General features: G+C 40.6%; 1 protein-coding gene across 3 annotated transcripts in view; it reads right to left on the bottom strand.

Moving 5' to 3' along the window:
- The window catches only part of CNTNAP5 (contactin associated protein family member 5), an 855,485-nt gene that overhangs the window by 386,805 nt on the left and 453,783 nt on the right, over positions 1-14,897 (bottom strand). For 2 of the 3 annotated variants that reach the window (XM_066345536.1, XM_066345539.1), the window contains exons 9-10: positions 6,098-6,247; positions 3,151-3,322 (exon numbers count right to left, since the gene is read on the bottom strand). In XM_066345536.1, coding sequence (XP_066201633.1) covers positions 3,151-3,322; positions 6,098-6,247 — 322 coding nt within the window. The remainder of the gene's footprint in view (positions 1-3,150; positions 3,323-6,097; positions 6,248-14,897) is intronic. The other variant, XM_066345538.1, reaches the window with a different exon arrangement.

Below are 14,897 nucleotides of genomic sequence, written 5' to 3'. Positions count from 1 at the left end.
AAAACACATTCTAGAAGTTTAGAAAGATGCGTGAAAGTGCATTTTGGGATGCTCCAAACGGACTCCAACTGCAGTCCTTACAGGGCGGTCTGCCCCTTTCTCCAGCTTGTCCTTGGACTGTCAGTCACTGGGCGCCTCATAAGGGGGAGCTTCCGAAAGCAAACATGTCCCCTGCTGCCAGAGCTGAGGCCAGGCCAGTCATTCCAAGTCTTTGCTTCCATTAGGACAGACGATTTGGAATTTGCCAATCACTGAGATGTTGAAATGCAAATTGTTAGTTTAGGCTCCCTGGGAAGGGTCCCTTGGCCTTTACTCAAAGTTTTTACTCAAAGCATTGTTCCAAGGATAGCTTGTGAACTTGCACTGGCGGGGCAGTGGAGCTAGGCACCAGCTCAAAGGCAACACCCTAGAAAGACCACCCCCATTGGAGAAAGCTCTTAAGATTCAAAATGTGTGTGCTTCATCTGTGAACACCACCTTGGCTTTCTCATTTCTGGCTGCCTAGCACTCGGAGCCTTTCTCTGTGTGAGATGGCCAGTGTGGAGAGGGTGCGGGGAGGTCTGGCTCCCTCGGCACAGTCAAATCAGACTTCTCCGAGGAGAAAAGGGAGGGCTGGACCGGGGCAGCCACTGTGAGGCCTGGGACTCCTGGCATAGCTTAGAAGGAAGGGGCAGAGAGGAGAGTGGTTTGGGGGAGAAGAGGGCCTCAGGCCAGATCAAAAGCTACCCTCCATGAACTTTCCAGAAAGAAACACAGATAAGGAAAACCAGTCAGATTCTTCTCTACCCTCAACTCTTCCAGCACACCTGTCCCCATCCTCCAGTGGAAGACAAAGACTTTTAATACATTGAAAATAAAACACACAACTCAGAAACCACCTGCCCTTTCCAAGTTTGACAAAATAATTAAGTAAAGTCCTTCACCACTGTTTTCCCTTCTGTTACAGACACTGTCTGGCAAATGAAGAAAAACAGACCATTGACCCACAAAACTAAGCATGATTTCTTCTTATTACATAATTAACCAAACACAATCGTATGTAATAAAATTACACAGACCACAATTACACAAAAGTAATGATGCCGTGGAGATGGCAATGACTTTCACATCAGTGAAAATGAGAGCTTCCTTGATTAGAAGTTAAGGTATGGTGGGAGATGTCTATTGATAAATGCTTTCTCTATTGATCAGCACTTTGCAGAGGCTGTGCTGGCTGTTGAAGTTGGACACTTAGCCCTCATCATCAATAAAGACTAAATAGGCAGCAACCACAACGCACAGTGTCTTTTATTCTCAGGTCTCTCAACCAGCAAATTCTAATGAAAAACACAGTTTATCACCCAGATGTCCAGCCCATTAAACAGAAAAAAGATAAAGTAGAAGAGCCAGGAAGTACGTGTGATTTGATGATGGCCTCGTGTGTTGTGGCAGGAACAGGAAGACTGCCTTCCTTCCTGACTTTTGTTCAGGAAAGAAGCACCCTTCATTGTTCAGGTGCCCCACACCTCTAACCCAGTGCTTGCCACATGCTCTGTCACAGCAACCGACCACCCTCACTGGGCAGTGCTGTGAAGTCCAAGACACTGTTAAGTATAAGACATGTCACCGTATTGTATGCGGATAAGATTAGGTAAATTTTGCCACTTAAACTATTACCATCAAGTATAAAACGTATCCACATACTACCGATTTTAAAATGAAAAGGAAGTGTCTTGCATCTATGAAATACTTGCAAGCATGCTCCTTTCTAATTCTATGTTCTTTCACATATGGCATCCCACCAACTCATTACACCCCCACTCCTCCTTCCCCTCAGCCAGGTCTCTGTCCTTTAAGATTCAGCTCAGCACTACTTCCTAAAAACCTTTCTGACCTCATTCTTCCCAGGCAGACTATATTACTGCTGCCACATGTCCCACAAATAAAGGCACACTTCTTGGTCATTTATTGTACTTTACTGTGATGGCTTATTTATTCCCTGATGATAATTGAGCAAAGACCATATATTGCCAACACACAGGCTTGCAACTGACACATACGATTCACCCATTTCAATAAATGCTGTTTCAGCCATGGTGAGTAGCAGCAGAGATATGAAAGAGGCAAGCACTAGAGGAGAAACACAGCAAGCATGATCAACCTTGCTGAAAATTCAGAATCAATCCTTTTTTCTTTACTTCTCTGCAGTATGCCTTTGGATCTAGAAACTTTCAATATAAGTGGAGTCAGACCCCAAGAGAATCAAAGAGAGAAACTAAATTTTGTGCTAGAGGGTTTCAGAGTGAACATGCTGATTCTCTCTCTCCGGGGCCTGGTCTGCTCTGAGACAAAGAATAGATGGCTTGGGCATTGTAACAGCAGCACCAGTCACTCAGGTATTGTCCGTGTGCTGCCCACACCTCTGTGCAGGATTCCTGCAGGGCCTGCTGCCCGTCCCCTGTGCGAGAGAGAAAGAATACCACTGCACTGAGGAATGTGATGGTCTAGAACAGAGGCCCCCAACCTTTTTTGAGCCACTAACTGGTTTAATGTCAGAAAATATTTTCACGGACTGGCCTTTAGGGTGGGACGTATAAATGTATCACATGACTGAGACAAGTGTCAAGGGTGAGTCTTAGACGAATGTAACAGAGGGAATCTGGTCATTTATTAAAAATAAAACATCGTTCAGACTTAAATATAAATAAAACAGAAATAATGTAAGTTATTTATTCTTTCTCTGTGAACCAGTACCAAATGGCCCATGGACTGGTACCGGTCTGCGGTTCGGGGGTTGGAGACCACTGTTATAGAAGAAAACAGATTCCTCACTCCTTTTTTCTATGCTTTTTTTCTGGCTGTACTCTTAACTTCAAAATAATCAAATGGTGTTTATGCACAAAATTTTAATCCTTTCACAAATTTGTAGTTTGATTTAATTTGCATATCCCATTTACTGCAAATCAACATGAAGAGAGACTCAACTAATTTAAACCATTTTTCTCCGGGTCTGAAATCCTTTCTGAAATATTTTCCATTAGGTGACTCAATTATGTCTAATGTGGCTAATGTCAGTGGGTTAGAATTTTGTTTAAAGAAAAGCATATTTTGAACAGTGAGAATGGGGAGGGAGGAGAGTTAGGAGAACAGAAGAGAAGAGACAATAATTACCTGTCTTTGATGCTACACAGATCAATGTGTAAATCACTAAAATTCCCCAGGGAACCTTGCTGAACTGAAATGAGGTCCTTGGGCTGGTTATCAATAAAGATGAGTCTCATGCAGCCTTGGAAAGCCATAATAGGATTTAAGCATTGGGAAGCAGTGAGATTGTCAGGGCAACCTGTGGGACAGAGAAAAAAATGGAAAAGAATGCAGAAATGATCAGTCATTGCTTTGACGACCTATCAATGGAAGACCTTGAGGTCTACCTATTGTGGTGGTTTTTCATTCACAGCAGTGTGCACAGTTTAGTTGTAAATCCTAGCATTTTCAGAGAGGGGACAGAACTAGTTTCAAAGGGGGCATAATTCATCACTGTGCAGAACAATAAACAAATGTGTTGGAGGGAGTCCCAATGCTATATCACATGTGTTATCTCACACTTCACTTTTTCCTCTTGGTGAGCTATGTGCCGTTCTTCTGCCTGGTACACTTCAGTTACTCTAGGGCCACAACATGCTATGACTATGCAGGTATTTCAGTGTTGTCTTAAAACACACTTCCAAATGCACAAGTCAATTCTGAATTACACTTTCAAAAGATATTATGCTTTGGGTAAGGATGGTGAGAGAGTAATTATCTGGTTAATTGTTAATATTAACGTACTCAGTTCCTAACAAAGGTGCCCATAGAAACTGGAATTTTGAAGTGATATGCAAAGCAAATCCAGATACTAAAGATACTAAGGGTTTAAATGCACAAAGTTATAGGACTGTAAAAGCACCTGTGAAAGGTTAACATTATACCTTTTTTAGGAGTGATCTTTTAGCAATATGTATCATGCATTTTTAGCATGTTTGGCAACCTGGACATACCTACTCTCCATTAAGACAAGTAGAAAGCAAACAGGCATACCAGTGCTTAAGCTCTTTATAAACTCCATCCCAATTGTTTTAATAGTCTCAGACCATATGGGGATGCAAACTTGGAAACATGGCCATAACCCATAAATAACTGGGGATTATTTCAGCCATCTCTAGCAGACAGTCACTGCTGAGCTGAAGCCTGGCAGCTGGTTAACAGCTCACAAGCACATACAAGATAAAATGAAGAGAAATATTAAGACTTCTAATTGAAGCTGTAGAGAGAATTTATGTAAGGTGACTATTATTATTCAAACTCATTTTTCATCTTTATTAAGTTTACAGTCTATGTGTGGAATATATCTTTTTAAAACATTGTTCAAATCATAGATAAATCTTCATCTTATAAGCCCAGTGCCCTTAAGAACCGACTCTAAGGCTACTTCCTCAACTGGGGTAGGGGACCATTTTTACTTTGAGGCATTGGGGGGCTTACATGTCATAATTATTGCTTGTTGTTTTTCACAGAAGTACAAATAAGATTAGTTTTCTCTCTCTGTTGAAAGCGTTGCATGTGATACAAATCACTATTCTCTGAGATCTATCTTTGGGGCCCAAGATCCTCCTTCTCACAGCTTTGGGCTACATTAGTTGTCACTAGTGGGTTGCGGAGAACAAAGGTTTGGGTGTAAATCTTGGTTTTACTACTCACACAAAGCATTCCATCTAAACAAACACTACTCTCCCTGTCTGTAAAATGGGATTATTATTGCATAATTTACAAAGTCACTGCATGAATCAATTGAGCTAAGATATGGACAGCATACTTAGAGAAGAGAAGCATTCTCTTCTTAAAGGAATTATTGTTGTGCCCACTTGAAGAGGATTTAGAGTGAGGGACAGATCCTTCTCCGAAGCTCTAAAAACACAGCACAGCTAGATTGCTCCACACCATGTACCCTGAGTCTGTCTCAAGTTCCCCTTCAACTGCGGGGTTTAACCATGTGTCACTGGTCTGAGAGAAGTCATTTGTAAATTCCATTAGACACTCCACTTTATAATTTTACACATAATTTCTCTTTACTTTTCTGATGGTAAAAGGGCTGGCAACCACAGACCAGCCCCAGTGCGTGCCTGTATTTATTACAAAGATTGAAGCCAGTGTGCCCATTTCTTGCCAAATAGGAAGCTCTGTGCTATAAAAAAAACCTGGACCTCAAAGGATGCTCCCAACAATTCTGGTTTGTTTTCCCCATGGCTTAGATAGGATGTTCAGGGGTCATAAGTGTCTTGTTCACAGTCAGACAGTTATTGAGATTAATTACTTTTTAGAAATCGTTTCTGAAATATAAATAAGTGACTTTATATTTTAAGTGAGGCATTAATTTTCTTAGTGCAGGAAACACCTTGAACAAGACTAAATGAAAATAGATAGGCATCTATAAAAACGCAGTAGGTTCCCACGCATATGTTTTTCCACTTTACCAGTTGCCCTGTGCTTCTGTCTCAGAAGAGGTTCCCAGGACTCCCCAACACTGGAGAGGGTGGGGTCTTCACTGGATGCTCCATCAGGAGCCACATAGTCATGAGCATGGGCCTTGTAGGTCTTCCCGCTTCTAGCTGCCCCACCCGTGGCATGGTCCCCAGGGGTGTGGAGACTGGGACAGCCAAGTGCAAGAGGAGTGTCCTAGATAGGTGAGCGTGCAGGCTGTCCTCTGTCTCCGGACATTTCCTGTTTCAGCTTTGCTGACTGTTGGTCATTTCTCCAAGTTTTCAGCTGAACTTTCCCTTTTGAATGTGATCACAGAGTTCGGCAAGGCTATAAAAATCTCAGAGCTCAAGTTCTTCTCAGCCCTGACCTAGATAAATTTATATCTTCACAGCTGTGAGAGAGTTTGTTTCCCATTATTTGGGGCTTGAGGGAGTTGGGGCCTGTGCCGCCTCTGCAAGTGCTTGTGTGGGAGGGTGTGTGTGTGTGTGTGTATTTTGAAGAATAGTCTAATTGACAAGGAAAGAATCATGACAGTGAAATAACTGTCTGCTGCATTCTCCTTCCTTCCTTTATTTTCAACAGAAAACGCTGAGAAATTTACCTCCAAAGTAGTAGTTATTGCCGGAATAGATCTGCATCCACGTGGTGTCCTGAGCCGGTGCCGCTGCCTCGTTATCCAGGCTGAGAGTGATGCGGTTCCTCCTGGCGTTGATGCTGACTGAATGCCACAGGCCATCGTCCAAGTTGCTGCCTGCAGAAGGAACAGGGGGATGGGAGTGGGGACGATGGATCTGGGGCTCCAGAGGGCAGGAGCGTTTTCCTTCCCGCTGTGGTCCCTGTGCATTCCAGGGTGGTCCCCGCTCATCATGTTACTCAAACCGAACCCTCAACTGCTTCACAAGATTCAAGATTCATTTATCTTTCCTTTTTATTTTCTTTTTTTAAATACTTAATTCTATTCTATTTGAACAACTTGAAGTGCTCGCTTTAACACATAAAGGGGAAAACAGATTTGTGCGAACAAAGGCATGCAACACAGAAATTAACCTTTTGCGATATAAACACGGATTCAAATGCTGAGAAGGAAAAGCTCTCAAAATGTTCCTGGAGGTTTCATCTCTGGGTGGTCAGCTGATTACAGATAGTTTTTGTTTTTTTACATTTTTCTACAAATAGTTTATCTCTTTTTAAAGTAAAAATAAACCACTTTTGAAAGCAGAAATGGAAGAGAAAAGTTAGTCTTTGTGCGCCAGGCCGTTGGAGAGAAATAACAGACTGGTTAATTCCACCCTTGCCATAACTCCTCATGTGACACCAGCTGAGTGACCTGCCATCACTGCGTTTGGGTTTTATCGCCTCTACTGCCATAACTGGAACTCTGTATCATTAGGGGAATCAGCTGTGATCAGGAAGGAAAATCCCAGGGCGGTTGAGGGCACGGTGGATGTTATTCAGAAGTTCATTTTTCTCTTGCTTTCTGGCCAGGATGTCTTTGGTCTGCACTGCATCGCTGGCCTACCTTACTGAGGTCACTGGATTGGAAATTAGTCACGAGGGTATCGACTGTTTCCTCCAAAGCTTATCAGCCGCAAAGGGCTTGTTGAAGGAAACAGTCCTACATCCAGTCCAGCCACAAGGATTTCTCTGTGACAAGAGCAGAAACCCACACATTTCTACTCTCACTGGATATGTAGTCTACTGTTCTCTGTGTCAAGCTGTCTTATTTCCTTTGCCTCAGTTTTCTCTCCTGCAAAATGGGGACTATGGCACAGTGACAAGCTATTGTGAGAATTATACAAGTTAACACAGTGGCTCATGTAGAACAGATCATATCACATCATAAGAAGATGATGCTTGCTAAAAAAAAAAAAAAAATGCCCTGGCCAGTTGGCTCAGCGGTAGAGCGTCGGCCTGGCGTGTGGGGTACCCGGGTTCGATTCCCGGCCAGGGCACATAGGAGAAGCACCCATTTGCTTCTCCATCCCCACCCCCTCCTTCCTCTCTGTCTCTCTCTTCCCCTCCCGCAGCTAAGGCTCCATTGGAGCAAAGATGGCCCGGGTGCTGGGGATGGCTCCTTGGCCTCTGCCCCAGGCGCTAGAGTGGCTCTGGTTGCGGCAGAGCGACGCCCCCGGAGGGGCAGAGCATCGCCCCCTGGTGGGCAGAGCATCGCCCCTGGTGGGCATGCTGGGTGGATCCCGGTCGGGCACATGCGGGAGTCTGTCTGACTGTCTCTCCCCGTTTCCAGCTTCAGAAAAGTACAAAAAATAATAATAATAATTAAAAAAAGGAAAACAGCATCTACAAGACAGTCCCTGCACTGGTGAGCATGGACAGCAACATCACAGGATCCTTATTCTGAGGTCAGCCATTGCTAAGTGAAAAGACATGTGTAAAGTGGGTAAAAGCCCTGCCCTTCTCATGTGTCAGGCTAGTGGGGTAGACAGCGAAGCAGGCCAACAACACCTGCAGTTCTGGGGGACAGTAACTGCAAGGCAGATAAGAAGGGAAGGAAAGCTAACCAATGCCGTGTGAGGAGCCTGAAAAAGCCTTCACACAAAGGGTGGTAACACAGGAGTGGTAACAGTTTAGGAATATTTTGAAAAATGAGCAGAGTTTGCTACTGCTAGAGCAAGAGTTCCAGCCAACAGAGAACCTGATAAAGAAGCCGAGGCCTGGAGTGGGAGGCAGCAGAGAACAAGAGGAAGCAGGTGGGAAGAAGTCCCACTCACCTAGGGGCTTCAGTTTCAACCAAGTCTTTGACACGTGATTCTGGTGGGACTTTACCAAGCCATTGATCAGAATTTCTGTGGGTGGGTCCCTACACATTTACATTTTAAAAGAAACCCTTTCCCCACCCACAGGTGATTTTAATGTGCAACCAGGAATGAATATCTTGCTTTAAAACATGGGAGTCCATGAGGAGTCTTTAACAATGTAATGACCTGGCTGGATGGGCACATTCAAAGACTGGGCAGCAGGTAACAGGAACTAGGTAGGAGGACACAGGCTGGAAGCAGGACTGTTGGAACCTAATGCTTGTACAACCCCAAGAGAAAGAATGATGAGGGTCTCAGCCAAAGTAACAACAGGGACAACGAACAGTGAAGGGTGGTGTAAGATCTATTCCTGGAGGTAGGAAAGATCAGACTCGGTAGAGCCTCCTGGGGCATCCCTGACAAACCAGCTGGGAAGAATGCATTCACAGTCGGAGCAGAGGTCAGCAGGGCTTATCAGAACAGCTATAGATACTCTCATGCCCCTGAGCCTTGGATGGCCAGAGAAGATGCTCAGGGAGAGCACAGTGAAGGGCTGAGGGCCCAACTGCATGACAGCAGGGAGCCATGCCCCACATACTCAGAACAGCCCAGATGGAAGCGGCCTTCCTGCATGTGCAGACAGCTCCCTGGCTGTCAGTCTTTCCTCCAGCCCTGAACACCTGCTGGGGAAAAGGGTGTTCATTTTGACCATCCTACCTTCTCCCAAAGGCCAGGACTTGAGTCTTAACCACAGGGATTCCACTAGGCTGGCAGGTGTTTCCTGGGGATGAACATTTGACTTCTGTCAGGGGCATCAAAGGATATAGCCAGCCGCAGGTCTTTGCTTTATTCAAACTTCATTTGCATAATACTTTATATATATCTGCATACCAAATGAGACTGCTTTTGGCAAAAGACTATAGAATGGGCTAGGAGTCAGGAAGAGGTTCAACAAATAAGGTGTAAATAGCCCCTAAGGGCCAAGTGTCCTGCTGGTATCAGGTAGAGTAAGGAAGGAAGTACACAGAAAAGACAAAGGGAGTGTCTGGAGATCCATTCCCTAGTTACCCTACAGGTGGAACAGGCTGCACGGTAGAGTTCTGCTCTGCGGGTTGACAGGGCCAGAGTGTTCGTCTTCTGATTCTGGCTTTCTTCCCCTTCCAACATCACTGCCCAGTTTATTTTTAACTTAACTATATATATGTATGTATATTTATTTTTCAGTTACAGTTAATATATATTATTATATTAGTTTCAGATGTAAACCTAGTGATTAGACATTACATAAATTTTTAAAAATTTTATTTAGACAATTAATTTTAATGGGGTGACATTGATCAATTAGAGTACATAGATTCATAGAAAACATCATAGAAAAGATCATTTTGACATTTGATTATGTTGCATACCCATCACCCAAAGTCAAATTGTCCTCCGTCACCTTTTTGTAAGTTATTTTTCCCCAGTGAGAAGGAAGGAAGGGGCCGGAGCCGCAAAGGGTGTGGAATAACAAAAGGTTTTATTGAGTAGAGGGCGCATCCCGCCCCACGAGGTTCCCTGGTCCTGAGGAAAGATGGAGGCCAGGGAAGTCGCGAGTGGTGACTCGTGTGGTAGATATTTAAAGGGTCCCTAGGGTGGTTGAACTAATATGACATGGTGAAATCTCACTGGCTAGTAGATGGTCGCTTTTCTCCAAAGGACTCCTGGAAAGTTTCTTTTGGCGCGCTTGGTTGTGGGCGGTCCTAGCCAAAGTTCCCGGGTCTGGGTTCCCCATGTGACTATCCCCCATTATCCACCAACCTTACATTTTTATTTGGTTTTCTTAATGCTCCTCCCCTTCCCCCACCCCCTCCATCACCTTCCTCTCCCTCCCCTTGGTAACCACCGCACTCTTGTCTAAGTCCATGAGTCTGAATTTTGGATGTCCCATCTATGTATGGAATCATACAGTTCTTAGTTTTTTCTGATTTACTTATTATCACTCAGCATGTTATCAAGGTCCATCCATGTTGTCGTAAATGATCCTATGTCATCATTTCTTATGGCTGAGTAGTATTCCATAGTATATATGTACCACATCTTTTTTATCCAATCTTCTATTGAAGGGCTTTTTGGTTGTTTTCATGTCTTGGTCACTGTGAACAATGCTGTGATGAACATGGGCTACATGTGTCTTTACGTATCAATGTTTTTGTGTTTTGGGGGTGTATACCCTGTAGACGAATTGCTGGGTTGTATGGTAGTTCTATTCTTATTTTTTTGAGTAACTACCATACTTTCTTCCATAATGGTTGTACTACTTTACATTCCCACCAACAGTGGATGAGGGCTCCTTTTTCTCTACAGCCTCTCCAACATTTATTATTACCTGTCTTGTAGATAATAGCTAATCTAACAGGTGTGAGGTGGTATCTCATTATAGTTTTGATTTGTATTTCTCCAATAGCTAGTGAAGATGAGCATCTTTTCATATATCTGTTGGCCATTTGTATTTCTTCCTGGGAGAAGTGTCTGTTCATGTCCTCTTCCCATTTTTTTTTGTTTTTTTATTTTTTATTCATTTTAGAAAGAAGAGAGAGAGAGAGAAGGGGGGAGGAGCAGGAAGCATCAACTCCCATATGTGCCTTGACCAGGCAAGCCCAGTGTTTCGAACCGGCGACCTCAGCATTTCCAGGTCGACGCTTTATCCACTGCGCCACCACAGGTCAGGCCGCTCTTCCCATTTTTTATTGGATTGTTTGCTTATTTGTTGTTGAGTTTTATGAGTTCTTTTGGATATTAGGCCCTTATCTGAGCTGTTGTTTCAAACTATCATTTCCCATTTAGTTGGCTGTCTGTTTGTTTTGTTATCAGTTTCTTTTGCTGTGCAAAAGCTTCTTAGTAGTCCCATTCATTTATCTTTGACTTCACTTCCCTTGACTTTGGAGTCAAATTCATAAAATGCTCTTTAAAACCCAGGTCCATGAGTTTAGTACCTATGTTTTCTTTTATGTATTTTATTGTTTCATTTCTTTTATTTAGGTATTTTATCCAAAGAGACAAACCATAGTTGAGGTTCATTCTTTCACGTGGCTTTCCATTTTTCCCAGCACCATTTATTCAAGAAGCTTTCTTTTCTCTATTGTGTGTTTTTGGCTCCTTTATCAAAGATGATTTGACCATATATATGTGATTTTATTTCTGGACTCTCTATTCTGTTCTATTTTTCTGAGTGTCTATTTTTCTGCCAATACCATGCTGTTTTGATTATCGTGGCTCTATAATATAATTTGAAGTCAGGTATTGTAATGCCCCCAGCTTTGTTCTTTTTCCTTAGGATTGCTCTGCTATTCAGGGTTTTTTATAGTTCCATATAAACCTGATGATTTTTTGTTCCATTTCTTTAAAAAATGACATTGAAATTTTGATGGAAATTACATTAAATTTATATATCACTTTGGGTAATATGGTCATTTTAACTATATTTATTCTTCCTATCCAAAAACAAGGAATATTGTTCTATTTCATTGTATCTTTTTCAATTTCCTTTAACAATGCTTTGTAGTTTTCATTATATAGGTCCTTTATATTCTTTGTTATATTTATTCCTAGGTATTTTATTTTTTTTGTTGCAACTGTAAAAAGGATTATTTTTTTATTTCATTTTCTGAAGTTTTGTTGTTGGCATATAAGAAGGGAATAGACTTCTGTATATTAATTTTGTATCCTGCGAACTTACTGTTTATTGTTTTTAATAGTCTTTTTGTGAGCCTTTGGGGTTTTCAATGTACAGGATCATATCATCTGCAAAAAGTGAAACCTTTAATTCTTCTTTCCCAATATGAATGCCTTTTATTTATTTCTCTTGTCTGATTGTTCTGGCTAGAACTTCACAGCACTATGTTGAATAAGAGTGGAGAGAGTGGGTAACCTTGTCTTGTTCCTGATTTTAGAGAAAAAGTTTTCAGTTTTTTGCCATTTAATATGATGTTAGCTGATGGTTTGTCATAAATGGCCCTTATTATGTTGAGATATATTCCATGTATACCCATTTTGTTGAGAGTTTTAAACATAAATAATGTTGTATTTTATCAAATGCCTTTTCTGTATCTATTGATAGGATCATATGGTTTTTGTTCTTTGTTTTGTTGATAATGGTGTATTACGTTAACTGTTTTATGTATGTTGAACCATTCTTGTAATTCTGGAATAAATCCCACTTGATCATGATGAATTATTATTTTTAATATGTTGTTGTATTTGATTTGCTAATATTTTGTTTAGAATTTTAACATCTGTATCCATTAGAGACATTGGTCTGTAGTTTTCTTTTTTTGAGTTGTCCTTGCTAGCTTTTGGTATGAAGGTTATGTTGGCCTCATATAATGTATTTGGAAGTATTTCTTCTCTAATTTTTTTGGAAGACTTTGAGTAGAATAGGAACCAAATTTTGAATGTTTGATAGAATTCACTAATATAGCCATCTGGCCCTGGACTTTTATTTTTGGGAAGGTTTTTGATAGGTATTTCTATTTCCTCCCTGCTTATGGGTCTGTTTAGGCTTTCTACTTCTTAGTGACTCAGTCTAGGAAGATTGTATTGTTCTAGAAATTTATCCATTTTTTTTAGATTGTTAAATTTGTTGGCATATAGTTTTTCATAGTGTTCTATGATAATTCTTTTTATCTATGATATCTGTGGTGATTTCTTCTTTTTCATTTTGGATTTTGTTTATATGAGGCCTCTTTTTTCCTTAGTGAGTCTTGCCAAGGGTTTGTCAATTTTGTTGATCCTTTTAAAGAAGCAGCTCCTTGTTTTATTGATTTTTTCTCTAGTTTTTCTGTTCTCTATTTAATTTATTTCTGTTCTGATTTTTATTATTTCCTTTCTTCTGCTGGTTTTGGGTTACCTTTGCTCCTTTTTTTCTCTTTTGGTAAGATGTGATGTTGTTTACTTGGGCTTACTCTTGTTTGTTCATATAAGCCTGTAGTGATATGAACTTCCCTCTTATTACTGTTTTTGCTGCATCCTAGAGATTCTGATATGTTGTGTTGTTATTTTCATTTGTCTGTATATAAGTTTTGATCTCTGATTTTATTTCTTCTTTGACCTACTCATTTTTTAGAAGTATGTTGTTTAATTTTTATATTTTTGTGGATTTGTTTACTTCTTTTTTGCAGTTGAATTTTAGTTTCAAAGCTTTATGGTCAGAGAATATGCTTGGTATAAATTCAATCTTTCTGAATTTGTTCATGTAAGTTTTGTGGTCAAACATATGTTTTTTTCTTGATAGTGTTCCATGTACACTGGAGAAAAATGTATACTCTGACATTTTGGGATGAAATATCCTGTAGATGTCCATCATATCCAATTGTTCTAGTGTTTCATTTAAGGTCAATATTTCTTTATTGATTTTCTGTTTGGATGAACAATCTAGAGCCATCAGTGGTATATTGAGGTCTCCAAGTATGATTGCATTTTTGTTGTTTTTTATTTTTAGATCAGTTATTAGATGTCTTATATACTTTGGTGCATATATATTAAGAACTGTTATGTCTTCTTGATTTAATGCCCCCTTTATCATTATGAGATGACCATCTTTGTCTCTGATTACCTTTGCTGTCTTGTAATCAGCATTGTTAGATATAATTATGGCTGCACTTGCTTTTCTTTGGATATCATTTACTTGGAGGCTAGTTCTCCAAACTTTCACTTTGACTTTGTTTTTATCCTTGTAGCTTAGATGTGTTTCTTGAAGGTGGAATACAGTTGATTTTTTTTTATCTACTCTGCTATTCTGTCTTTTTATTGGTGAGTTCAGTCCATTTACACTTAAAATAATTATTGACACTTGAGCATTTCTTATTGCAATTTTATATAATGCTTTCTGATAGCTTTGTATTTTGTTTGGTTCTTCTCTTTTGTTTTTCTGTCATTTGCTTTTGTTTGGTTGTATTCCATACTTCTTTCTTGTTTCTTCATTGTTTAAGCCACGTGTTTCAGTAGTATTTTTTTCAGGGTTTGTTATCATTAGGTAATAAAAAGGATATATATCATATTCATTGTAGTACATTATATCATGAGTGCTTCCACACTCCATCCTCCTTTGCTACTGTTAATCTTCTTCCTCTCCCCTTTTTTGTTTTTGTTGTCACAGATTAATGTTGTTTCTATTGTGATCTTGTTAGAGCTTTTACTTGTGATTTTGTTTCATTTTGTTCTTGTATCTGGTCAAATAACCCCTCTTTAGTATTTCCTGATGTGGGGGTTTTCTGGTGATAAATTTCCTCATCTTCTCTATATCTGTGAATGTTTTTATTTTCCCTTTGTATTTTTTTAAATTTTATTTATTTATTTATTTTTTTACAGAGACAGTGAGTCAGAGAGAGGGATAGACAGGGACAGACAGACAGGAATGGAGAGAGATGAGAAGCATCAATCGTTAGTTTTTTGTTGCACGTTTAAACACCTTAGTTGTTCATTGATTGCTTTCTCATATGTGCTTTGACCGTGGGCCTTTAGCAGACCGAATAACCCCTTGCTAGAGCCAGTGACCTTGGGTTCAAGTTGGTGGGCTTTTGCTCAAACCAGATGAGCCCGTGCTCAAGCTTGCGACTTTGGGGCCTCAAACCTGGGTCCTCTGCATCCCAGTCTGATGCTCTACCC

This window comes from Saccopteryx leptura, chromosome 7, assembly GCF_036850995.1.
Source record: "Saccopteryx leptura isolate mSacLep1 chromosome 7, mSacLep1_pri_phased_curated, whole genome shotgun sequence".
In the NCBI taxonomy this organism is placed as follows: domain Eukaryota; kingdom Metazoa; phylum Chordata; class Mammalia; order Chiroptera; family Emballonuridae; genus Saccopteryx; species Saccopteryx leptura.
Note: the sequence above shows the minus strand (reverse complement) of the source record. Positions and strands in the feature narration are given on the sequence as shown.